Source organism: Schistocerca piceifrons, chromosome 5 (assembly GCF_021461385.2).
Source record: "Schistocerca piceifrons isolate TAMUIC-IGC-003096 chromosome 5, iqSchPice1.1, whole genome shotgun sequence".
Taxonomy (NCBI): Eukaryota; Metazoa; Arthropoda; class Insecta; order Orthoptera; family Acrididae; genus Schistocerca; species Schistocerca piceifrons.
Genome location: NC_060142.1, coordinates 283,735,500 through 283,762,532, shown reverse-complemented (window position 1 = coordinate 283,762,532; position 27,033 = coordinate 283,735,500). Strand labels below are relative to the sequence as shown.

General features: G+C 41.6%; 1 protein-coding gene across 1 annotated transcript in view; it reads right to left on the bottom strand.

The window, feature by feature from the left end:
• Positions 1–27,033, bottom strand: part of LOC124798218 (uncharacterized oxidoreductase YjmC-like) — a 246,676-nt gene that overhangs the window by 123,010 nt on the left and 96,633 nt on the right. Inside the window, exon 2 of the mRNA XM_047261525.1 lies at positions 7,276–7,509. Coding sequence (XP_047117481.1) covers positions 7,276–7,486 — 211 coding nt within the window. The 5' untranslated portion in view covers positions 7,487–7,509. The remainder of the gene's footprint in view (positions 1–7,275; positions 7,510–27,033) is intronic.

Below are 27,033 nucleotides of genomic sequence, written 5' to 3'. Positions count from 1 at the left end.
ATGAACTTTGGGTAAGCCATAAAGTCTAGGTGGGTACGCTTCTGTTTTACAAAGCAGCTTCTTATCGTCGGAGCCAAATGAAGACGCTTTCACTAGTCGATTTGTCTTTCTTAAAATCTTCATAGTCGGATCTTTCTGGAGTTTCTTATAATTGGAGGGAACCAAAATATCATTCATTTTTCCATGATAGTCCTTACTGTTCAGTATGACGGTGGCACAACCCTTATCTGCATTAAGAACAATAATGTTTTTATCTGCATTTATATTTCGGGAGGTTCAGTTGAGGACAATTCTCGAACTGTTATTAACCTGTCTGATAAAGATTTGTCAAAAATTTCAACTCACGCCTCGTTCTTACAGCTTCACTTCTGCCAGTACCTCATCTCATACCTTCCAAACTTCACAGAAGCTCTTCTGTGAACCTTGCAGAACTAGCACTCTGTCAACATAAATAATGAAAGCCAGACTCAATCAAGACTGTCTTCATTTTCTAGAATTAGTGGTCTTGGTGAATTTTATAATAATTGCACGCCCTCTGAGATGAAAAATAGAATTCGCCTACTAAAACTGACTGGTAATGCGACAAGTATGCCTTTGTCCTTGGGTACTGCCATTGCAGAGGACAAAGATGAAAATTCTACAGAAGATAAACGGTGGTCGAATCCGAGAATTTTATTTCTGGTGAGTTGTGCAACAAACTAGCTGACTCGTCACATTACGTTACTTGACATGTAAAAGATTTGCTTGAAGGTTGAGATCTTAGGTTGGTGGAAGTTTCCGGCAACAACCCACCATCAATATAACCCAGTGGTTAGGTGGCGCAGATCCCTCCAGTGCGGTCTAAAGGCGTGTACGCACTACCCCAACGAAGGCAATCGAACAACAACCAATGTATTGAGCCGAACGTTGGCTGCCAACGCACTGGCTGGCCAACGGGTTCGGACATGTAGAGTCGCAGTTGGCTCTGATAAATGGTGGAGGTTGCACATTTTGTTATTGTTATAAAGTTGAGTTTTAATTACGGTTTCTGTATGCTGTGAGGGAAGAAGAGGATTTAGCAGTCGCCGCATGTGCAGCATTTATTCTGCTACAATAAGCTGATCATCAGAAACAGAAGTGAAGAAGAAATGACGATGGTGGACGACCCCCTTTTAAAAAATAGGGGGCAGTTTAATGGGACAAAATTAATGTCTGATCTTAAAGCTGAATTGGAATATGGTCTATTTCATATTTTTTTCGAATTATAGCTACAGATTTCGAACAGTTGTTGAATTGTGTAGGCCCTAAAATTTCCAAAGCAGGTACCTCTTTTAGGAGAGCTGTACTCACAGTAAAAATACCTCCATGAGGGTTTCATTTTATTTTTCAGATCGTGCACATTATTTTTTAACAGCTCGCGTATTTCCCGCGAGGCACCTAATCTTTTCTATTTGTTTTTACAGTCGCAGCATTTAGGATCCCACAAAAATCACCGTTCAGTATAAAACTATCAGCATTATTGCTGTCTCTACTCCATACACCAGTATTTTTAGACACGATAAATTGATACATGAACATACTTCACACCAACAACAATAATTATTGCTTTACCAACAGGAAATAAGGTATTCATGTGATTAGCAACACTAAATGAAACAAAGTTCAACTCAAAATTACTATGAGCTCTAAGATTTATTTTCTTACATACCCGTTCAACAGACGCAGCAAGGTGCTGCTAAACGAACGAACATTCGATAAAAGCATGGTATTTTCCGAACATACTCCAGACCAAAAAGAAATTCTACTAATTGTTGTCTAAAGTTTTTGTTCATCATGCCTTTTGCGTTCTTCTGGTTATATTTCCGTAGACACTTTCATCGCCTAACATATATTTCTTTATTTATATATAACAAAGAATTGAAATAGCAGTTTTCATAGATTTAAATTTTTCTATTACAAATAACTATTTTCTTAAAAAATTTCACGCCCCTAATGGACTGAATTTCCGGAAGCAGTGAAACACATTTTTTTAATGTATAACAGAGAACCCAAATACAAATTTTCATAGATTTAGCTTTGAAAGTGTTTTCATAATGAAATAACTTCGTAAAACTTTCCATTCCCTATTTCACACACTTAGGGGGTTGAATTTCCAAAAACACTGAAACACATATTTTTTAATTACTAACCGAAAAATCGAATACCTATTGTTTAGATGTAGCTTTAATAATGCTTTAATAGTTTCTTTAATATATTTTACTTACAAAGAACTTTCACCCACTATTTTACCCTCTTTGTGGCTGAATTTTCAACAATCGTGAAAGTCTTAATTTTTCATTTCTGATTGAGAAACCAAATACCAATTTTCGTAGTTCTTGCTTCAAAATTGCCTTAATAGCGATATATTTTCACCACCCTCTCCAAATCTGAAGTCCGCCGCTCGTGGTCTCGCGGTCGTGTTCTCGCTTTCCGAACACGGTGTCCCAGGTTCCATTCCCGGCGGGCTTAGGGATTTTTCTCTGCCTCGAGATGACTGGGTGTTTGTGTTTTCCTCATCATCATTCATGAATGTGGCGAGTTTGGACTGAGCAAAAGGTTAGGAACTTGTACGGGCGCTGATAACCACGCAGTTGAGCGCCCCAACACCCAAACATCATCATCCAAATTTCAAGTTTCTATCCTTGGCGGTTTGGGCTGAGCTATGAGGAGACAGTGAGAGAGTCGGTCGGGACATTGCCTTTTATACAAGGAGTTCGGAAATTCCCGTTGTAAGTTTCTTGGACTTGTAGATGGGTGCGAGTACGTAATATTTAGAATTGGAACCCCAGTCCGGAAACGTACGTTTTCGGTTCTACGACCGTTTCAATTCAGATGTTATTCATCCACTTCTGTTTCAGGAATTGCATTAGGCGTGACGCAGTACAATTATTAGGTAACAATTCGAAAGAAAACGCAACGAAACACCCATTTATCACTTAAGTACATGTGTTTGTATTAATACTTAAACATTACGTTTACATTATTCCGAACCAAATACGAACCAGCATACTGTACGTACAGAACGGTACTGATGCATTACAACAGCGGCCCTATGTGACGATCACCAACGTTGTTACAGATATTGTACCTGCGAAGCATGTTCTGGTACACTCTCTGAATCCCATCTGGTGTCTCTTCAATTTTTAGTGCAGCGATCAGAACTCCTGCCAGCAGATCTTCCTGTCTGTACAGGAGTTGCGTAAATTAAACAAGGCAGATGTTACGTGACAGCAGGTGACCGTCTGACGTACACATCATCCTACCTACTCTATTGCAGACCAGCACAAGCAACTTTTCGGTTTCCCTCAGCAGACATGGACGCGTTACACATTGAACTGAAAACGTCCCAGAGCGGAAACCGTACGTTTCCGGACATTGGCAGTATTATATACTCACTACAAGTCCTCGAAGTTTGTAACGGGAATTTCTGAACACCCTGTATGTAGTGGTAGATTGTTTCGCTTGCAGCAGTTTGCGCTTCGTAGTTAAAAGCTGACAACAGCGATGCTAGCCGTCAACAATCATCTTTCGCCAACTTTAAGTGAGGGACAAGGGCTGATTGTTGTTTCTATTTTCTTCGTAAGAATTAACCTGTAACAGAGACTAAAGTGGAATCTCGTTACCTCGGGCTAACTGCGGCGAGTCTCGGTACGAATTGCAGAAATGCTTTGTGAAGCAGTTATCTGAAGCTATAATTAGGAGTGTAACAAACAGTCTACGTTTTTTTTGAAGTTTATATTGTCGAGAACGGACTTCCGAAACAAGTCAGTTTCATCTGTTCACCTGTGTAAACGGTAAATTTACATCTTCTAAGAGAGTCCTTTATGAAATAATTAAATGCTTTCAACGTTCCCAAACAGTTTTGTTACAGATATTTCACCGATAATTATATTTCCACTGGAGCCTGCTAATCGGGTTCTCTTGAAGGATCGTTTTGTCTGCACCATTGGTACATGGCATCCTCAGTGATGGCTAGTTTTGGTCTACTTGTCTGGTTTCGTTTTCTGGCAAGTCTTGTTTTATCACAAAGTTCGATTTTTATAGAGATTTTGCTTGATGTCTTAAAAGTCCACTTAGAAGTGACACAGGTATTAAATGAAACTTGACTTGGCAGTGCTAAACTCGGTCGTAATACACTGAGCAGAAACACCAGCTTGAATTTTGTTAAGTACTCGGTACTCTTGGTTAATGTTCTGAAATTAACAACGTATATTTCTTCCTAACATTCGTCCTGGTTAGTGTGTTGGAATCTATGACAATTCAGTATACTTCTAAGTCCTCACAGAGATGGGAATTACCACAGCTCGTCATATGGCTTAAGCAAGCGAACTGACCTAGGGAGAGCGATTATTTAGATGTGTGTGAATCTTACGGGACTTAACCGCTACGGTCATCAGTTCCTAAGCTTACACACTACTTAACCTAAAGTATCCTAAGGACAAACACACACACCCATGCCCGAGGGAGGACTCGAACCTCCGCCGGGAGCAGCCTCTCAGTCCATGACTGCAGCGCCTAAGACCGCTCGGCTAATCCCGCGCGCGGAGGGCGATTAATTCCCGTTAATTCTGTTAATTTGATTAATATTACTCAGCTATGCTCTTATGTAGTGTGGCGAAATCTTATGTAGTATGTGTAAATTCAAAAATAAATAACGTAACGAGTATGTTACGTCTGTTTCAATGCAGCAGGAGCAGAGGTCTACCCCCGCCCCCAAATAACAGCAAATAGCCAGGATTTAGTCTCAGAAATTCGACTCTATTTGCACCTTCCTACAATCAAACGGAAACCGTTATTTTTGAAATTTTGGAAAGACACTGAGGCAGTGTATCTCTCTTCTGCATAGTGTGACTCGTAAATACCTGGAATAGCCAACCCCCTGTTTCTTATGAAAGACTGTTTCATAAGACAGGGGACATAGCAACATCTCAACGGAGAAAGATTACTTAATGATCCCTAGTTAGTTCCCTGAAACAAATTGGTGCTTGCAGGCATATTCTCGACATCAATATTAATTAGTTTTACTAATAGATGTTAGTAATGTATATATTTCATCAAAAACGAATGAGAACCTCCATTTCTTAAAACTGGACAATTATTGCTAGTTACAAAAAGAAAAACATAAGTGTGATAGAATCGGCATATTTTTAGCAGATCCGATCTTTTTGTCACAGCAAATAATTTTACAGAAATGCTTCATAGGCCTAAAAATAAAGACCTAACACAGCTAGTAATTGTATTACGATGCAAGTAGTCGATTCATTTAATAAGCGAAAAGGCAGACAAATCGACTCTAACTCGTAATCGCTCATCACTAAACTGAGAAAGCTTTGACTTTGTGTTGCATGCTTGTGACCAAATATTGTTTGTTCTTTCGGACACCACACACATTCTTAATCACTTTTGTTCACTTCAGGAAATACTCAACAAACTGGGCTTATATTGTAAAAACACAGTTCGAATTAAGCAAACACTAACAAACGCCAATTCTGAAAAGAAATCTACAGGTTGAATTTTTAAAAGTTTTCAGATCAAAGCTGGTGTGAGGCAGCGGCATGTTCTCTTCCCCACTGCTCTTTGAATGTGTTCTAGAAAAAATCATAAGAGAAGAAAGAATGTCATTAGGAGAAACCCAAACCAATGACGGAGTCGAATTAGGTTACAAAATGGACAACCTACAAATAGGCTGTTTAGTACGGGGTGTTTAAAAAGTCTCTCCGCAGTGCCGTGTGATTGTCAGCTGCACGTGTCGTATGATTGTTCACCTGCCTGGGTTTTGCAACGAAACAATAAACGCACAACGATACTGCAGTGATATTCTGTACCCGTTCATAAGAGAACTAGTGTTACGTGAAATACTGAACGGTTATTTTCAACAAGGTGGTGCAACCGCGCATACATCTCGCTTTTCAATGTCACCGCTTGTTGATGCTTTTGGTGATCGCATAATTTCACAGGGACGTTGGCCTCTACGATCGCCTGTCCTAACACCACCCTACTTTTTCTTCTGGGGTTCAGCGAAAGCAACTGTCTATAAAAACCGTCCGAAATCCATGGATGAATTGAAAACTGCAATATCCACTTTCACTGCTTCTGTTACAGAAGAAATATTACAGCTTACGTTTGGAAACATGATTAGACGAACTGAATTGTGTATTCAACAACGGAGAGGACACTTTCAACTTTTAATGTGAAAATTTGTACGCAAAAAAGAATATTCATTAAATTAATAACTTGTATTTAACTGAGTTTCATTTCGATATATTCACAGCGGCATACGGCACACGCGGTTAACAATCATAGGGCACTCCGGAGAGACTTTTTGAACACCCCGTATTTGTGGGTGACCTAACTATTTTTTCATACTCAATGGAAACAGCCGATAGACATATAGAAAAACTCTTAAGAACAATCAGAAAGGCAGGCTTACAAATCTCCCTTGAGAAAAGCAAATTTATGACAAACATTACGGCAACCTCAAGCATAATGAAAACTAAATACAGAAAAAATGAGAGAACTAACAAGTTCAAGTACCTAGGAGAAGTAACTGACTGAGAAATTCCTGAGAAAGATGCTATTAACGCAAAAATTAATAAGATGGAAACGGGTCATATAATAGGAAATCATTATCCTTCAGTGCTCAAGTTACAAACTGCTCTACAGTAATTCGCCCAGACGCACTTTATGCAGCAGACAGCTTATCTGTGGACAAAAAAGGGACGACGGAAGCACTGGAAATTACAGACAAAAAAATTCTTAGGAAAATTTTGCGACCACTTAAAGAGCAAACGCAATACAGACGACGTCATAATAGTGAACTTCGTACACAAATGGAAAAAATCAGAAACATGATCTGGAAACGAAGAACAGCTTTCTACAGCCACATCCAAAGAATGAATCCCAACAATTCAATTACTTCAGAAAATTAAAAATGGATAACACATGGTGCAAAGAAGTTGGAAGGGACATGGAGCTAACTCCAAATTACTCCACAAGATGTTGTGGAATAACCGCCACAAAGCGCATCAAAGGTTTCCAGGAAGAACCCAAGAAGAAGATTGGAGCAACTTGGACAGAAGGGGGAAACGTCCACAAACGACGGGAGAAACGTGGAACAAAAGAATGGAGAAACAGTTGAATTAACCCTCGTATCACTGTACCTGTAAGTGCAACCCAGAGTGCCTGTAAAGTATAAGGCAGTCACAGAGCTAATCAGGATGCAGAGAGTGTAGTAAGGCATAGAGAGAAGGTACTGACCGAGCCTGTTCATGCCGTGGCTGAAGTGTCCCTTCTGATCGGCGGCGACCAGCAGGTCCGCCATGGCGGCAGCGTTGTCTGTGCTGGCACCCACGGCTTTCATACAGTCCGCCATGAAGCGGTGAGCTTCCGCCACCGGTACCACAACACCTTCCCCCGACGACATCGCGGAGGCGACTGATGACAGCCAGCGTCGCGTCACCACAGCCATCGCTGCCTGCGGGCCTACCAACCCTGCAGTCATAAAATCACCGACCTCTGCGTTATCAGCTGCGCACCGCACCACGACGAGGGAGTCGTGTATTGAATAGCTGTGCACCAATGTGCGGGTGCTTAAGATTCTTTATTAGCATTAATGTATGCTAGGGTAGATAACGTAGGATTTATTTTTCAGTTTTTACCATTTGAATGATTCCTACAGCATCTATTGTCACACATCTTTGTGGATCCGTTGATCATAGGAGGTGCGATAATAAAGTAAAGATTTTTTCCTCCCTAGCGTGGTAACGTTGACCCAACAACTTATCTTAGAATATAGATTAAGGAAAGGCAAACCTACGTTTCTAGCATTTGTAGACTTAGAGAAAGCTTCTGACAATGTTGACTGGAATACTCTCTTTCAAATTCTGAAGGTGACAGGGGTAAAATACAGGGAGCGAACGGCTACTTACAATTTCTACAGATACCAGATGGCAGTTATAAGAGTCTAGGGACATGAAAGGGAAGCAGTGGTTGGAAAGGGAGTGAGACAAAGTTGTAACCTCTCCCCGTTGTTATTCTATCTGTATATTGAGCAAGCAATAAAGGAAACAAAAGAAAAATTCGGAGTAGGTATTAAAATCCACGGAGAAGAAATAAAAACTTTGAGGTTCGCCGATGACATTGTAATTCTGTCAGAGACAGCAAAGAACTTGGAAGAGCAGTTGAACGAAATGCACAGTGTCTTGAAAGGTTGATGTAAGATCAACATCAACAAAAGCAAAACGAGGATAATGGAATGTAGTCGAATTAAGTCAGGTGATGTTGAGGGAATTAGATTAGGAAATAAGACACTTAAAGTAGTAAAGGAGGTTCGCTATTTGGGGAGCAAAATAACTGATGATGGTCGAAGTAGAGAAGATATAAAATGGCAATGGCAAGGAAAGCGTTTCTGAAGAAGACAAGTTTGTTAACATAGAGTATAGATTTAAGTGTCAGGAAGTCGTTTCTGAAAGTATTTGTATGGAGTGTAGCCATGTATGGAAGTGAAACATGGACAATAACTAGTTTGGACAAGAAGAGAATAGAATCTTTCGAAATGTGGTGCTACAGAAGAATGCTGAATATTAGATGGGTAAACCACATAACTAATGAGGAGGTATTGAATAGAATTAGGGAGAAGAGAAATTTGTGGCTCAACTTGACTAGAAGAAAGATTGTGACCTTGGTCTTTTCCCACCACAACCGCAAGCGGTGCGCATCTACAATGTTCTAATCAGGAGTAACAGCTTGGAGAGTGAAGTTTCTGTGTTTTCTCCTCATTGCAACAGTGGAATCGGGAAATTTATTGGAAATTGGGATAAAACACAGCCAAATATCTGTGCCAAAAATATTATAGCTACGAACAACGATAAAGAATTGCCAACGGCAGCAATAACGCAAAAGCCGATGAACACCACAAGTACACTTTAGCACACATCCCAAATCACACAGCATATATAAAGTGTATTGTACTACACTGACGGAAAAAGATCGCAACACTAAAAAATAATTAATGTAGAGAAATGAAGTTCTGGAATACATTTGTCTACATAACAGATTTAAATGATTAACATTTCAAGATGACAGGTTCAAATAAACACGAGATAAGCCACTGCAAATGTAAACTGCTGGTCCTTCAGTAACCGGAGTAACCGCCAAAATGTTGAATGAAAGCATGCAAATATGCTTGCATTGTGTTGTACAGGTGCCGGATGTCAGTTTTTGGGATGGCGTTCGATCTCTGTTGCACTTGGTCAGTTAAATACAGGGACGATTAATGGTGTCCCATATGTGCTCGACTGGAGACAGATCTGGTGATCGAGCAGGCCCCAGCAACGTGCCGGCGCTCTGTAGAGCATGTTGCGTTACAACAGCGGTACGTGGGCGAGCGTTATCCTGCTGGAAACAGCCCCTGGAATGCTGCTCATGAATGGCAGCACAACAGGTCGTATCAGCAGACTGAAGTACAAATGCGTAGTCAGAGTGCATGGAATAACCACGAGAATGCCACTGCTGTATCTGAAATCGCTCCCCAGACCATAACTCCAGGTGTAAGTCCAGTGTGTCTATCACACCTACATCTACATACATACTCCGCAATCCACCATACGGTGCGTGGCGGAGGGTACCTCGTACCACAACTATCATCTTCTTTCCCTGCTCCACTCCCAAACAGAACGAGGGAAAAATGACTGCCTATATGTCTCTGTACGAGCCCTAACCTCTCTTATCTTATCTTTGTGGTCTTTCCGCGGAATATTTGTTGGGGCCAGTAAATCTGTACTGCAGTCAGCCTCAAATGCTGGTTCTCTAAATTTCCTCAGTAGCGATTCACGAATAGAACGCCTCCTTTCCTCCAGAGGCTCCCACCCAAGTTCCTGAAGCATTTCCGTAACACTCGCGTGATGATAAAACCTACCAGTAACAAATCTAGCAGCCCGCCTCTGAATTGCTTCTATGTCCCCCCTCAATCCGACCTGATAGGGATCCCAAACGCTCGAGCAGTGCTCAAGAATAGGTCGTATTGGTGTTTTATAAGCGGTCTCCTTTACAGATGAACCACATCTTCCCAAAATTCTACCAATGAACCGAAGACGACTATCCGCCTTCCCCCGCAACTGCATTACATGCTTGTCCCACTTCATATCGCTCTGCAGTGTTACGCCCAAATATTTAATCGACGTGACTGTGTCAAGCGCTACACTACTAATGGAGTATTCAATCATTACGGGATTCTTTTTCCTATTCATCTGCATTAATTTACATTTATCTATATTTAGAGTTAGCTGCCATTCTTTACACGAATCACAAATCCTGTCCAAGTCATCTTGTATCCTCCTACAGTCACTCAACGACGACACCTTCCCGTACACCACAGCATCATCGGCAAACAGCCGCACATAGCTATCCACCCTATCCAAAAGATCATTTATGTAGATAGAAAACAACAGCGGACCTACCACACTCCCCTGGAGCACTCCAGATGATACCCTCACCTCCGATGAACACTCACCATCGAGGACAACGTACTGGGTTCTATTACTTAAGAAGTCTTCGAGCCACTCACATATTTGGGAACCAATCCCATATGCTCGTACCTTAGTTAGGAGTCTTCAGTGGGGCACCGAGTCAAACGCTTTCCGGAAGTCAAGGAGTATGGTATCCGTCTGATACCCTTCATCCATGGTTCGCAAGATATCATGTGAAAAACGGGCGAGTTGCGTTTCGCAGGAGCGATGCTTTCTAAAGCCGTGCTGATGTATGGACAGCAACTTCTCTGTCTCAAGGAAATTCATTATATTCGAACTGAGAATATGTTCGAGAATCCTGCAACAAACCGATGTGAAGGATTTTGGTCAGTAATTTTGAGGATCCGTCCTTCTACCCTTCTTATATACAGGCGTCACCTGCGCTTTTTTCCAGTCGCTCGGGACTTTACGTTGGGCAAGAGACAGGTTCGTTGCAGGTTTTCATATGGCTTCCTCCTAAACAACACACGGCCATCACTGGCACCGAGGCAGAACCAGCTTTCATTAGGAAACAGACCTCCACCCTTCCTTCCAATGAGCTCTCGCTTGACACCACTGAAGTCGCAAATGGTGTTGTTTTGGGGCCAGTGGGATGCGCGCTATGGGGCGTCTGGCTCGGAGCTGTCCTTGAAGTAACCAATTTGTAACAGTTCATTGTGTCACTGTGGTGCCAATTGCTGCTCAAATTGCTGCTCCAAACGCAGTACTACGCTACAGAGCCATATGCCGAAGACGATGATCTTCTCTCTCGGTAATGCCACGTGGCGTCCGGTTCCCGGTCTTCTAGCGATAGTACCTTCCCGTGACCACCGCTGCCAGCAATCATGTACAGTGGTTACATTCCTGCGAAGTCGTTCTGCAGTATCGCAAAATAGTTCAAATGGTTCTAAGCACTATGGGACTTAACATCTGAGGTCATCAGTCCCCTAGACTTAGAACTACTTAAACCTAACTAACCTAAGGACATCACACACATTCATGCCCGATGCAGGATTCGAACCTGCGACCGCAGCAGCAGCGCAGTTCCGGACTGAAGCGCCTACAACCGCTCGGCCATAGCGGCCGGCGCAGTATCGCAGAAAGGACGTCCGACTATTAGTACCCCTATTACACGACTTCGTTCACACTCAGTGAGGTGATGATAATGACATCTTTGTCGCCTTAAAGGTATTCTTGACTAACAACTCACCACGTCCAATCTCAAAGGTAACTAGCGCTCACGACCGTTACAGCGTGTATTTGAAACAAATCTGATTTGCATCCTCATAGTGGCGTTACTTGCGCTACTCTTATGTGATTGAGGCGAAATCGGAACAGACATCACCTTTCATATGTAGAAACACGCCTACCAACTTTCGTTTATGTCGCACAACTCCTTGGTGTTGCGATTTTTTTTCTGCCAGTTTAATACGGGTAGTATTTTGCAATCCTGAGTTATTAACCTGATAGTTCGGAATATGCACAGCTCTCAGCACCTGGTTTCTTTGGAATTGGACTTATTATCTTCTTCTTGAAGACTGAGGTCTTTTCGCCTGTCTCATACATCTCGCACACCAGATCGAAGAGTTTTTTTTCATGGGTGGCTCTCCCAAGGCTATCGCTAGAGCTGATGGAATGTCGTCGACTACCGGGGCCGTGTTTCGACTTAGGTCTTTCAGTGTTGTCAAATTCTTCTCTCAGCATTTTTCTACAATTTCAGCTTCATATACGTCCTCTTCCCATTTCTAAGGTTTCCTTCACGGTCATTTCCCTCGTGTAGCTCCTCTATACACTCCTTTCAGCTTTCCCTTCTTTGTTTAGTACTCGTTTTCCAACTGACCTCTTGATATACATGTATTTCTCTTTTCTCCAAAGCCCTCTTTAATTTTCCTATAGGCGGTATTTATCTTTCCCCTAGTGATATATGCTTCTAAATCCTTACATCTGTCCCCTAGCCATTCCCGCTAAGCCATTTTGCACTTCGTGCTAACCTAATTTTTAGACGTTTGTATTCCCTTTCGCTTGCTTCATTTGCTGCACCTTTATATCGTCTCCTTTAATCGAATAAATGCAATGTCTCCAGTGATATCCAAGGATATACACTAGGCCTTCTCTATTTACCTATTTGACACTCTGCTGACTTCACTATTTCATCTGTCGAAGATACCCATTCACCCTTCCCCCGTTTCAGTCAATCGCTGCCTAATGCTCCCTCTGAAACTCTCCACAGCCTCTGGTTCTTTCAACGTATGCGGGTCTCGTCTGCTTAATTTCCTACCATTCACAGTAAATAAATTGCGATCTGTGTCCCCATCCCCTGGAAATATCGTACAGTTTGAAATCTGGTTCCGAAATGTCCATCCTACCATTATGTAATCCATCTGAAACCTTCCGATGCTTCTATATCTGTTCCACTTATACAACCTTCTTTCGTAATTCTTAAACCAATTGTTTGCATCAGTTACAATGCCTGAGGTCTCTACAGCGGATCAGGCGCCATCGCCGTCGTCCAGACGGGTAATGATGCAGCGTTTTAGAGTATACTTTTACATCATTGCCTTCCCTACGTAATGTAGCACTTTTACTTTTGTTATTACAGCGCAAACTCTGATGATGGCCTGTAATTAAAAGGCCGAAAATAACATCGGCTGCGATCAAAACTGTTTTTAAATAATTTTATGACAGTGAAGATCGCTGTACTCCAACAACGGTACATAATGAGATTTTCACTCTGCAGCGGAGTGTGCGCTGATATGAAACTTCCTGGCAGATTAAAACTGTGTGCCCGACCGAGACTCGAACTCGGGACCTTTGCCTTTCGCGGGCAACTGCTCTACCATCTGAGCTACCGAAGCACGACTCACGCCCGGTCCTCACAGCTTTACTTCTGCCAGTATCACGTCTCCTACCTTCCAAACTTTACAGAAGCTCTCCTGCGAACCTTGCAGAACTAGCACTCCTGAAAGAAAGGATACTGCGGAGACATGGCTTAGCCACAGCCTAGGGGACGTTTCCAGAATCTGCCAGGAAGTTCCATATCAGCGCACACTCCACTGCAGAGTGAAAATCTCATTCTGGAAACATCCCCTGGGCTGTGGCTAAGCCATGTCTCCACAGTACCCTTTCTTTCAGGAGTACTATTTCTGCAAGGTTCGCAGGAGAGCTTCTGTAAAGTTTGGAAGGTAGAAGACGAGATACTGGCAGAAGTAAAGCTGTGAGTACCGGGCGTGAGTCGTGCTTCGGTAGCTCAGATGGTAGAGCACTTGCCCGCGAAAGGCATAGGTCCCGAGCTCGAGTCTTGGTCGGGCACACAGTTTTAACCTGCCAGGAAATTTCATAACGGTACATAAGATTAAATTATGCTGTGCAAAATTCGACCGGGTGGCTATCTCTTTCATTCCTTCTCCCTCGCTCCCCCTCCCCCCCTGCCCGACCTTCTTCTCCTTTTATTTTTTCCTTCTCTGCCTTACTATCGAGTCCCCCCCCCCTCCCTCCAGTCTTAAACTTCCCCTTAACCATGTGAATACATTTTCTCAATCTCTTCGTCATATGCGGAGCAAGTTCGCTTACACACTTCTAGTAAGGTAGTGGGTGTTCGCTCTGTGTCTGTCTTGGCTACGATAATACGTCGACTGTGCTATTTAGAGTGCCTTACCTGCATTCCTGTTTTCTTACTCATTATCAGATATAGTCCTGCATTACCTGTATTTGATTTTGAACTTATAACCCTGTAATCGCCCGACCGGAAGTCATGTTCCTCCTGCTAACGAACTTCACTAATTCCCACTATATCTGACTACAACCTATCCATTTCTCTATTTAAATTTTCTAATCTACCTGCCCCAATTAACAGATGTAACTTCCCACGTTCTGACCGGTTCGCCAGTTTTGTTTTTCCTGACGACGACGTGCTCCTGAGTAATCTAGCCGGAGATTCGAATGGTGGACTATTTTACGTCCGGAATATTTTACCCAAGAGGATGCCATCACCATTTAAGCATACAGTAGCGTTGCATACACTAAGGATAAATAACGGCTGTAGTTTCTCATTGCTTTCGACTGTTCGCAGTAGCCGCATAGCAAGGTCATGTTGATTGGTGTTACAAGGCCATATCAGTCACTTATCCAGATCGTTGCCCTGTAGATATTGAAAAGGCTACTGCCCTCCTCAGGAGCCACACATTTATCTGGCCTCTCAATACACACCCCTCGGCTATCTGTGTCGCTGAGCCACGTAAGCCACCCCACCACGGGAAAGTCCGTAGTTCATTGGTAAAAAAAAAAGTACATAAAAAAGTGGTTGGTTGCTGCATTTCTTAAAAATAGATAACCCACAGCCACGGATCTCAACAACTAGCAATATGAATTAACGAGAAACACGATTCTTTTAAATTCAGTGTACAACATTTGGACGTTCGCCGTTGTACTTTTTGATAGTTTTTGGGTACGCTGATCTTACCGGTAACTGGGGCCTTTTAAAGCTAACTGGTAAGTTAGTTGTAATTAGCGAAACTCGTGTTATGAATACGGACTTTCCTTTTTCTTCTCTGATTAAAATCCTCGATTCCGTGATGTTCTGTGCAAGTTTTATTGCGAGAGGACCATTCAGCGAATTTTGGAATTCCATAGGGAAGTCTACGCTTTCTTCTTGATTCATCATTGTATCAATGGATACTGTATATTCGCTGACTTGTGTGTTGAATTACATCGTTTTGTTGTTGTTGCTACAATTGTTCGTTCACGTAATCATTCTTTGTTTAGCAGACTCTCTCTATAAGCGTATACACTTTTTCGATGAGTTGTACTTATGTCTTTTACTACTACGCTGTGCAGTTCATCTGTTAGGAAGGTTTTGCCGGAGTACGGACCACTGCGATATGGACCCATTCAAAGTTGTATTCCAGGATACTGGAGAATGTTCGTTTGCGTTCGTTAATATTCGAAAATATTCGTTAACATTCCAGAATATTATTGAACAGTCTACAGTTTTTTCCTTCTGAAATACATTAATGTAAAAGAGGCGGGGAGATGTCCAACTGACAGTCACGATATGATGGTGACGTCTGTAACACTCGTACTTCCCCAACCACAACAGCTGTCACTGCAGTACATAATGAGAGAACGAAGGTCAGTACCAAACACAAAAAGAAAAATATATATTCACTGCTTCAACAACTTCATGGTAGTGACTTCAAGAATTAGCTACAGTTCTTCAAATAGTGTCTGAGAAACCTGCACAGTGATACGGCGTTGTTATACAAAAATTTGTCTTCGGATGAAGCATCGTAAAAACCACGGGAAAATATATCTCCGCAATATGCACTACTGATTGCTGAAAATCCACGCTGGAAGAGAGTAGTGAATAAACGACGACCTTGGCTTGTCAGTAGGACTTCCAAGAATTTCATCTTTGGTCACTGTTCTACCGGCAGGACGCTAAATAGACATATTTCTTAATAGATGTGCTACCGCAGTTATTGGAAGATACCCCATTATACATAATGCAAACTATGTGCTGTCAACATGACGGATGGCCGCTATTCGGAGCGGGTAATTACAGGCCTTATCACAATATTTGGAGATCGCTGGATCGGTCGTGCGGGAAACATAAAATGGCCTGGGCGCTCATTAGACTTAACACTTCTGGACTTCTATCTGTGGGAAAAATGTAAAAGAGGAAGTCTAAAAAAATACATCGACCACTCTCGAAAACATAAAATCCCATGCAACATAGGTCTCTGTTACTATAAGTTCGATGAAATTAAACATGCTGTATTGTCTACCTGGAGAAATATTGATCAAGATCAATATTCTCAGAACTTAATACTTCGTAATAATAAACACACAAGCCATGCCGGAGTTACGTGCTTCGTTATATTTGCTTACACAATTTACGTGGCTGAAACCCTCTTTGTAGGCTCTCTCAAATGGTGCAGGAAAATGTATAGAGTAGTGTTAAAAAGACAAATGGTTCAAATGACTCTGAGCACTATGGGACTTAACATCGAGGGTCATCAGTCCCCTAGAACTTCGAACTACTTAAACCTAACTAACCTAAGGACATCAAACACATCCATGCCCGAGGCAGGATTTGAACCTGCGACCGCAGCAGTCACGCGGTTCCGGACTGAAGCGTCTAGAACTGCTCGGCCACCAGTGCCGACTGTTAAAAAGACATAGCTAGTCATAATTCACTAGTTATAAATGAAGAGTCAGAAAATTCAATATTGTCCGCAATGACTTAGTGATTACCGCACGTAGATATAATTATTCGTCCTGGATAAATTTCATTAACCTATCTTAGTCGCATCATCGTCTAAACTTTCAGGCTGATAATTTCCCGCAGTCATTTTCCTGTCCCACTGGGATTTACACTCTGCGACTGAATATAGTTGTTTCTTAGTTTGAAGAAAGTACGTCACCCCAGTTGTACCGAGCCTCTGAAGAGTAAAACGAAATTTTGTGGGAGGTACACGAAAGGTATCAAGTGTGTTTTGATCAAGAAACAAGATTACTTTCAAAATTTTATTACTCTTATCACTAAGTCATAATAATGATTGCGTCACACTAACTTTGCCTAACCTTGGGTAATTACCCCTGAACGGTAAAATGAAATTTTGTGAGGGGTAAACGTCAAAGATTTCAACTGTGTTTTGGTCACAAAACAAAATTATTTTTAAAAATATTATTGCTATTACCAATATTTTATAGAAGTGAAACAATCATTAGATAAGTTACCATTAATTAATTTTTTCCAAATATTAGCATTAAACCATGACACAGTCGAAGTTGTTCCCAACTTATAACCCCCTGAAGGGTAAAATAAAAATTTATGACGTGTAAACATAAAAGGTGTCAACTGTATTTTGCCCACAAAATAAAATTATTTTTAAAATACTATTAATATTATTACTATTTTATAAAACTATAATACTGATTACATAGACTGACAGTAATTAATGTTTTTCTCGAAAGTCAGCTTTAATCAAGGTAGAGTTGGGTGAAGGCTACATTTTATGAAATTACGAGAGTTGGAATTTTAATAGTGGCAACTATTTATTTACAGCTCGAACAAAATAGATACGTGTTTCAAAGTCTTACTGACCTTCAAAGTAGTCACCAGCATTGTTTATAACCCGTTGCCAGCGATGTGGAAGTCATAGGATACTCATAGCAGTGCCAGTTATGTTGACAGTTCGAACGGCGAGGTCTATTGCCTGACGAATTTGTAGCAGTTCTGAAGCGAATGCCGTGAAGTGTTTCTTCAGTTTAGAAATTGAGATGAACTCACGAGGGCTTAAGTCAGGGGAGTGCAGTAGTTGGTATAGCACTTAGCAGCCCCATCAGTCAAACAAATCAGTAACAGCTTGCACAGTATGTACTTGAGCATTGTTCTGCAAAATGATGGTCAGGTCCTGCAGAAAGTGTCATCACTTCTGCCTCTAAGCTGGTCGTATGTTGTGTTCCAAAAATGAAGAGAAGGAGAAGATGGGTAGAGAGAGGGGTGAAAAGGAGACTGGACGTATGTCCATTTCCAATGCATATTTAGTAATTGTAAAGCATCGTTGGGTACACTAGTCTATTTCATTATTAATGCGGATACGAATGCCACCTTTTTAATTAAACATTCTGAAATTACATCCTTCTTATGATGGAATCTAACATACTCAGCGAATTATTAACAAAAAAAATTATTCGTTTATGTTTGATGTTAAGTTTACACTAAAAGCTATATATCTGAAACAGAATAAAAGTAAAAATGACTAAACAGATGCTGCTGGACAGAAATTAAAACAACCAGCGAAAAACGCCACATTAACAGCTCCAAGTGAAGAAACGGGAAACGAATAAGAAAATCTATTATTGAGATTTGAAGGCAGTTATAGCACTTCGTTTGTTTACGTATGACGGCGTTCATGGATTTATTCCATTTTTTTAGAGCTTTCTATTGTTTAATGCTGATTGACAAAGTTAAACTTGAACAAAACGTGCTTTGATAGTTACAGTTTTTGACTTGTTTGGGTAGAGAGTAACCCAGGGCCAGCATTCAATTAGATGAATGTGAAAAACTTCTGAAAAGCATTCTTAAATTGGCCGCTTGAATCAAAATCTCCCCTTTTTGAAACGTTATTGTGCAGTGAGTCCAACTAGACTTGAGGATTCGTGGCTCTATGAAAACGTGTTGTGTTACCCACAGACTGTGACGAAGAGCCTGCCCTGGAGAGGGCATAGTTTCGGCCTTGGGATTTCACACATCGTTCTTTCTTCTGGGATGTTGTATTCCGGTCCACATATCCATACACCAGCAGAAGAGCATGCCCGTGTTCCCCAGAGTTTACTAAAACTGCTCCGCTGCGTAAAACTGAATCTAAATTCAAGAAGCCGTCGTGGTTCTCGTTCGTTCACAAACAAATGGTAAACGTCTGATGTAATTAAGTCTGATGTGACTAAGTCGTGCAGTGGAGGGCAGTGGGAGGGAGGGGGAGAGGCGGCGTCCTTGTATACTGCAGCCAAGTTTTTGTTGCTATGGGAAATATCACCGGAATCCATAATCCGAGGTGTTTTGGAGCGGTCCTTTTCTGCAATTCGATAAAATCTGAACGAGGAAGTAACGGAGAAAAGGTTGGACCCACTGTTTCGGCTCTATTCCGTAGCGAGCGTCCACCTTGAGCGCAGAGCAACAGCCTATCACCATAGTGCCAAGTAAACGGCATAGTTTCTTAAGAACATCGAATTTATTTAGCGGCTTATAAAGCCACAGTATTTTCTTAAGCGCTCAAAACTCCTTAATCTGAGGTTTAGTGGAATCACAGAGAATATTTACTGCAGATGCTTGTAAACATTTTGATGAATAAAAATTCTACATATGCCATCAAATTTCAGCAGGGAGCATGAGCCCTGTTTTGTAACCACCCCTCTCCCCCAGACTGCGCAGATCACTTACGGATCGACAGGATTCATTGAAAGAGATCTATAGGCCCCTCTCAAATTTATTTGCTTTTTCAGGACGTGTAGGATCCCTCTCGTAATGCTTTTTTTCCAACTGCTCACCGGCCTTCGCCACTAGCAGTTGTTTGCAGATATTGCCAACCTCACGCAAGGCAGTATGTGTCATTGTTTCCTTTAGGTTTTCTGTGTCAATAAATAATGGTTCCGCACTCCTCATTCCCTTCCTAATCCAACGAATATGGAAATCCAACCTGGCCGCTGACGACTAAGAGGTAAATCAATAAAAAGAACATGAGAAGATGCTGGCGCGCGTCTCACTAAATGCAGATTGACTGAGTCACCTGCGTGCTGTGATTAAGAGTCAGTTACGATTGGTTTGCACCAGTCGTTCCAGTGTGATCACGGCGAAAACAATTGTTGATTAGCAGCGTAATTAGATCCTATTATTAATCGTAGATAGGCAAAGTGATACTCTTATTAACAGGTCAAGGGGACAAGCAAGTCAGACGTAACTTAAATAATAGTTTTCGTTCGTGAGTGGTAATGTTCGGATAGCCGAAATTTCACACGAGTGTCTCGCGGCCCTCCGACTAGGCAGCTCCGTGGGTGTTCTGTGGACAATGGGCTCTCCAGTAAAGCATTCGACAAGGACGCCGATCGGCGCGGCCGCCTTTTCAGAAACTGCTGGAGTTCGTCACGGAGAATTAAAGGCGGTACACAACGCAGAGGACACTGCAATGATTAACAGTCGGGACACGCCCGCCCCATACTGTTTGGCTCCAGGCCCGGAAGACTGGTACGAAAGTAATGTCCGTTTCACGCCCACTCGCGACATTGTGGCGCAAGAGAAAAGTTGCCAGTTCGCTGATTAAGCTGGAACCTACGTTCCCAGCAGACTTACTGGAACCTGCTGGAACCTACGTTCCCAGCAGACTTACTGACACCTTGGATGTTTACCTAAAACCGTGGGAAGACTTGAGATGCCTTCGAGAAAATCCAGGACGGTGGAGGAAGAAACAAGCATTTGCTCATTAGTCATAGGTTAAGACCAAGACTAGAGCTTTCATTGGGCACTAATATCCAGCGTAATTCGCCCTGACGCTCGTAAGGCGAGATGAGAGGACTCTTTCGTATGAAATTTTCCGGTTGTCGAGCCCTGGTTGACTGGCACAAGTTTTGTACAAAATTAGGTTTCTTGAGACGTAGGAGATAACAAGGCGAGGAGTTAGAAGGCTTTTCTGCTTTCTGTTTAGGAGAGTGGAAGTGGAAGGCTGAGGCTGTGCTGGAGACAGGTACAGCGGCTTCCCGTTTCAGAGATCGATATTGAGCTGTTGGTGTTCCTTCGAGATCCGAGACGGTAGCTGAAATTGTGTTTTCATTGCTGTGCTAGGATTTTAATCGAGAGTAGCATCATGTGATATTTAGGGTCATTGAGATCAAGCTAGAGTGTCTTTCACAGCCAAAATCATGATTTTTTTAACTTAGCACTTAAATTCTTTCGCGATTCGAAACTTAATGTTTTGATTACAGCGAATTTTAACTGACCGTGGACTTGCTCTTTAACTTGTCCAGTACACATATCAACTCTGGTGTCTGACAAACCCCTTCCAAGTACCATGAATAATGTAATTGTTTCTGCGAAAGCATGTAAAGTATATCAGTTACGATCTTTGCAAGTGGCGCCTCTGTTACACAATGTTTCCCAATACTTGCGGAACCACCACTAATATGTATTAACTGAGATAGCCTGAAACTTCATTGTATTTCGTGTCAGTTTTTTAACGAAGATGACGCAGTGTTTAATTTATCCCTTGTGTGTAAATACTTATAAAAAGTGTGTTTTAAATTGAATTTCTCTTAATAACATTTCAATAACTAATACATACTACGTCATTTCGAGGTCCTCAGACATACATACTTGTGGAGAACACTCTTTTTCTTACGACGATCAAATAGTGCAAAATTTCTCCTCTAGAATTACAGATACCTTTCGATCTGCTTACAGGCTTTAGGACATGTTACTTTACTTTCTGTTTATATCGTTGATGTTCAGGCGTCTGGCGACAAACAGACAAAAACTAAAAATAAAATAAAAAAATAAAATAAAACAGTAACAGCTCGCTTGGTTCATTCCCACGTAGCTTCAATCTTCTTTCATTTAACTCGTCCTGTCTGGGTGTCAATATAGTGTTCCCCCCCATATGTTATCTTTCCTCGTAGCAGCACGCAGAGCATGAAAGACAGGAAAAGTAATCCCAGAGCTGCAGAGGATATTCCTGTTAAGGCTGTACACAGCCGCTGAGATGGCTGGAAGAACAGCAGGCGAGTTCGGCCAGCTATGAATAAGTGGGTTATCTGCAGCCGTAAGCTATTACGGAGGCCTATACCAGGAGGCAATACAAAGCTGAGTCACATGGCGAAGCAACGATACCACTCTCAAATTATGATTCAAGCGGATGGCTGGGGATCTGGAATTCGTCGTTTCCGTCGGTAGCACGCTTAAACATTCCATTTCCGAGTACGATTGCGACATTATATCAGTTCAATTGCCGTTGTAGAGAGTATGAAAGGTATTCACAGTTTCGAATAGGACAACCATCAGCGATAGAATGGAATGACGAAAATAACAATTTCCCCCTTATCGCGAGTGGTCACTTTACTATTTGGCTGTCCGAAGACGACTCACGGCCAATCCCAAACTTTCATATGTCTTCAATCATGTATCAACGATCTGTACTCGAACATCCATTACGTATATTCCCACACAGAGGGAACATTTTACTTGAAAGTCACTTGCCCGGTGTCGACGGATAAATACGATATTTCAGTGCCTATGTTACTCCGAATTAGGATGCAATGTTCCTCGGGACATGCATGCAGACCCGAAGAAACATTGCATCGTAATTTTGAATAACACAGGCACCGCAATATCGTAAATATCGTACTGTGGAGAACGTTTACCCATGTAGCACATTCTGCAAACGCCGCGTTGTCAGTCCTCTGGAAAAAATTAACGTCGCATTTGGTAAATTCTGAAGGTAACAAGGATAAAATACAGGAAGAGAAAGTCAATTACATCTTTTACAGAAACCAGAATGCAGTTTTAAGTGTCCAAGGACATGGAAGGTAAGCAGTCAATAGAGAAGGGAGACAGGATTGTAGTGGTCGAGCGGTTCTAGGCGCTTCAGTCTGGAACCGCGCGACAGCTACGGTCGCAGGTTCGAGTCCTGCCTCGGGCATGGATGTGTGGCATGGATGTGTGTGTCGTCCTTAGGTTAGTTAGGTTTAAGTAGTTCTAAGTTATAGGGGACTGATGACCTCAGATGTTAAGTCCCATAGTACTCAGAGCCATTTGAACCATTTTGAACAGGATTGTAGCCTATCTGTATATAGCAAGCTGTAAATGAAACCAGGGAGAAAATAGAAATGGGGAATAAAGTTCAGGGTGAAAGAATAAAACTTTGAGTTTTCACTAAGACATTGGAATTCTGTGGGAGAGGGCAAAGGATTTGGAGTACAATCGACAAGGGATCTAAAATTGATTCTATATATCTAGAGTGCAGTTCCTCACAAGCTAAGCCATGTATCCGCAATATCCTTTCTTTCAGGAGTGCTAGTTCTGCAGGTTCGCAGGAGAGCTTCTGTAAAGTTTGGAAGGTAGGAGACGAGGTACTGGCAGAAGTAAAGCTGTGAGGATGGGGTGTGAGTCGTGCTTGGGTAGCTCAGTTGGTAGAGCACTTGACCGCGAAAGGCAAAGGTCTCGAGTTTGAGTCTCGGTCCGGCTCGCAGATTTAATAAGCCAGGAAGTTTCTTTCTCATTACTTTGTGTCGGAAGACAGGAGAAGAAAATTTGGAAAAGGTCTGAAATTATTTGTTGGAAGTCGCGATGTCTTCTCTTTCCCAAATACTAGGTGAATATTGTCTAGGTAACTCGTGCACCATGAGATACCATGCTTCTAGATATACACACAGTTTCCAACTTTAACAGTTACCTTACTGCGTGAAAACCTTTCTTGTAAGATAAGAGCTCTTAATGATTAGATTACATTACGACAATATTTTAAATTGCGTCAATAATTATATGGAATACTGAAAATAAAATTTTGATAGCCCCTTGGAAGCCGCTAGACGGGCAACCTACAACAGAGAATAGGTTTTAATTTAACCTTTCAGTAATACAGATACCTGGAGTGGAGCTTTGTACAGGAGCGAAGTGTTGACGACGGACAATACTGACAACAAGAGAAAAGAAACTTTTGAAACGTTGTGCTTCAGAAGAATGCTGAAGATTAGATGGGTAGATCGGATAACTAGTAGATACTGAATAGAATTGGGGGTCTTGACTAAGCCGTTGGTGTACTTTACATACGACCAGAATCTCTTTGAATTTTCTGCCGGATCTCGATACAGAATATCGTTTTTGAAGGTGTTAAAAGCATCTCGCATTAGCGTCCGCGCTAAACTTCGAGCTTTAGTAAACCATCGCCAATCTTGGAATTTTTGCGTCCTTTTAAATTCGCCTTGCTTTTTTCGTTGCTTGTGCAACGCCGTTCCGACCTGTTTTTTGCACCTTGAGGGATCTTTCCCGTATCTTATTAATTTATTTGGTATAAATTCCTCAATCGACGTCAATGCTATCCCTTTGAATTTAAGCCACATCTGGTCTACGTTTACTTACTTAGTTTGGTGGGAATATAGACTGTCTTTTATGGGGCGTCTACCATAATATTAACCAGTACAATGAGAGAAATATTTACAAATTAGGGTGGTATGAAAAGTTCTCGAAACGAAATAGAAAAAAAGTGCTTACATCACTGAAACTTTTTTTATTTTTCAATGTAGTCTCCTTGTAGATTAATGCATTTGGTCCAACGATGTTCCAGTGCCTTGATCCCGTCTCGAAAATGAGTTTCCTCCAGGCTTTGCAAAATAGTGGTCAACTCCTGCTATCAATTCTTCGTTTGAAGTGAATCTTCGGCCACCAAGAAAAAATTTCAGTTTTGGGAAGAGATGGAAGTTGACAGAGCCAGGTGAATAAGGCGGGTGTGGCAACTTTACTTGTACTGTGAAACCTTTCTTCTTGGCAAATTTTATGATTCTAGATGAATGAGAAGTACCCCATAGCTTTCATGAGTGAATTTTCAAGTATCAAAATATGTGGTATAAATAGTCTTATCTTTAACTGAACTGTGGAACCTAATAGGATAGCGGAAGCTGTAGTTTAAACTGCTGCGAGTGACACTATCAGCAATGATGCTTAAAGTCGCTGATATTAAAAATTTTGAGTGTTTTTCTCGGCAACATTTAGTTGGTCGAGAGGTACTACGACCAGTGTGCTGTGGTCTTCAGTTCGAAGACTGGTTTGATGCGGCTTCAAAAATGGCTCTGAGCACTATGGGACTCAACTGCTGAGGTCATTAGTCCCCTAGAACTTAGAACTAGTTAAACCTAACTAACCTAAGGACATCACAAACATCCATGCCCGAGGCAGGATTCGAACCTGCGACCGTAGCGGTCTTGCGGTTCCAGACTGCAGCGCCTTTAACCGCACGGCCACTTCGGCCGGCTAATGCGGCTTCTCCATGCTACTCTACCCTGTGCGAGCCTTTTCATCTCCGAATAACTACTGCAACACACGTTCTCCGACTCTGCTTGCTGTATTCATTTCTTCGTCTCCTTCTACGATTTTTAACCCCCCCCCCCCCCCCAATTCTCCCTCCAATCCTAAACTGGCGATCCCTTGATGTCTGATAATGTGTCCTATCAACCGATCCCTTCTTCTAAATAGGTTGTACCACAAATTTCTCTTCTCCTCAATTCTGACCACTACCTCCTTATCAGTTAGGCGGTCTACCCATCTCATCTCCAGCATTCTTCTGTAGCGTCACATTTCAAAAGCTTCTGTTCTTTTTCTGTCTAAACGGTTAATCATCCAAGTACATGCCTACACTCAAGACAAATACCTCCAGAAAAGACTTGCTAACACTTAGGTCTATACTTGATGTTAACAAATTTCCCTTCTTGAGAAACCCATTTCTTGCCATTGTCAGATTAGATTTTATATCCTCTGTACGTTGGCCAACTTCAGTTATTTTCCATTAGCCTTGTTTCCTTTTCTTAATGTTCATCTTAAAACCTCCTTCAAAGACTTTTTATTTCTTCCCCCTGAACTTTAATTGCTACTCCAAATTTTTCTGAGGTTTCCGTTACTGATTAACCAATAAACAGCTTGAATAACATCGGTGATAGGCTACAATCATGTCTCACTCCCTCCTCAACTACTGCTTCCTCCCATGCCTTTCAACTCACATAACTGCCGCCTGGTTTCTGTACAAGTTGCAAATAGGCTTTTTCTCTCTGTATTTTAACCTTGCTATCTTCAGAACTTCAAAGAGAGTATTCCAGTCAACCAGTCAAAATCTTTCTCTAACTCTACAAATGCTATAAACGTAGGATTGCCTTTCCTTAACGTATCTTCTAAGAGAGGTCGTAAGTCAGTATTGCCTCATGTGTTCCTACATTTCTTCGGAATCAAAACCGATCTTCTCTGAGGTCGGCTTCTACCAGTTTCTCCTTTCTTCTATAAAGAATTCGACTCAGTATTCTGCAACGGTGATTTATTAAATTTATAGTTCAAATAATATTCACACCTGTCAGCATCTGCTTTCCCTGGAACTGGAATTATTCCATTATTCTTAAAGTCTGAGGGTATTTCGCCTATCTCATACGTCTTGCACACCAGATGGAAGATTTTTGTCACGTCTGGCTCTCCCAAGGCTATCAGTAGTTCTGATGGAATATCGTCTACACCCAGAGTCTTATTTCGACTTAGGTCTTTCAGTGCTCTGGCTAATTCATCTCGCAGTATCATAACTCCTATTTCATCTTCATCTATGTCCTCTTCCATTTCTGTAACATTGCCCAAAGTTCATCTCCATTGTAGAGACACACTGTATATTCCTTTCACCTTTCAACTTTCCCTTCTTTGATTAGAACTGGTTTTTCATCTGAGCTCTTGATAGTCATACAGCTCCTTCTTTTCACTCCAAATGCCTCTGAAATTTTCCTGTAGGCAGTATCTATCTTTTACCTAGTGATACATGCTTCTAAATCCGTACATTTGTCCTCCAGCCACTCTTTCTTTGCCATTTTGCCGTCCTTTTAAGTGTCATTCCCTTTCGCCTGTTTTGTCTCTTACATTTTTGTATTTTCTCCTTTCATCAGTTAAATTGAATATCTCCTGCCTTATCCAAGAATTTCTACTAAGCCTTTTCTTTTTTACCTATTTGATTCTCTGATGCCGTCACTATTTCATCTCTGAAAGCTGCTTAATCGTCTTCTGCCGTATTCCTCTCTCCTGCTCCAGCCAACCGTTGTCTAATGCTCCCTTTGAAATTCTCATCGACCTCTGGTTCTTTCAGCTTATGCGGCTCCCATCTCCTTAATTTCCCATCTTTTCGCAATTTCTTCAGTTTTAATCTACATTTCATAACCAATAAATTATGGTCAAAGTCCACATCTGCTCTGGAAACGTTTTACAATTTAAAATATGGAATCTCTG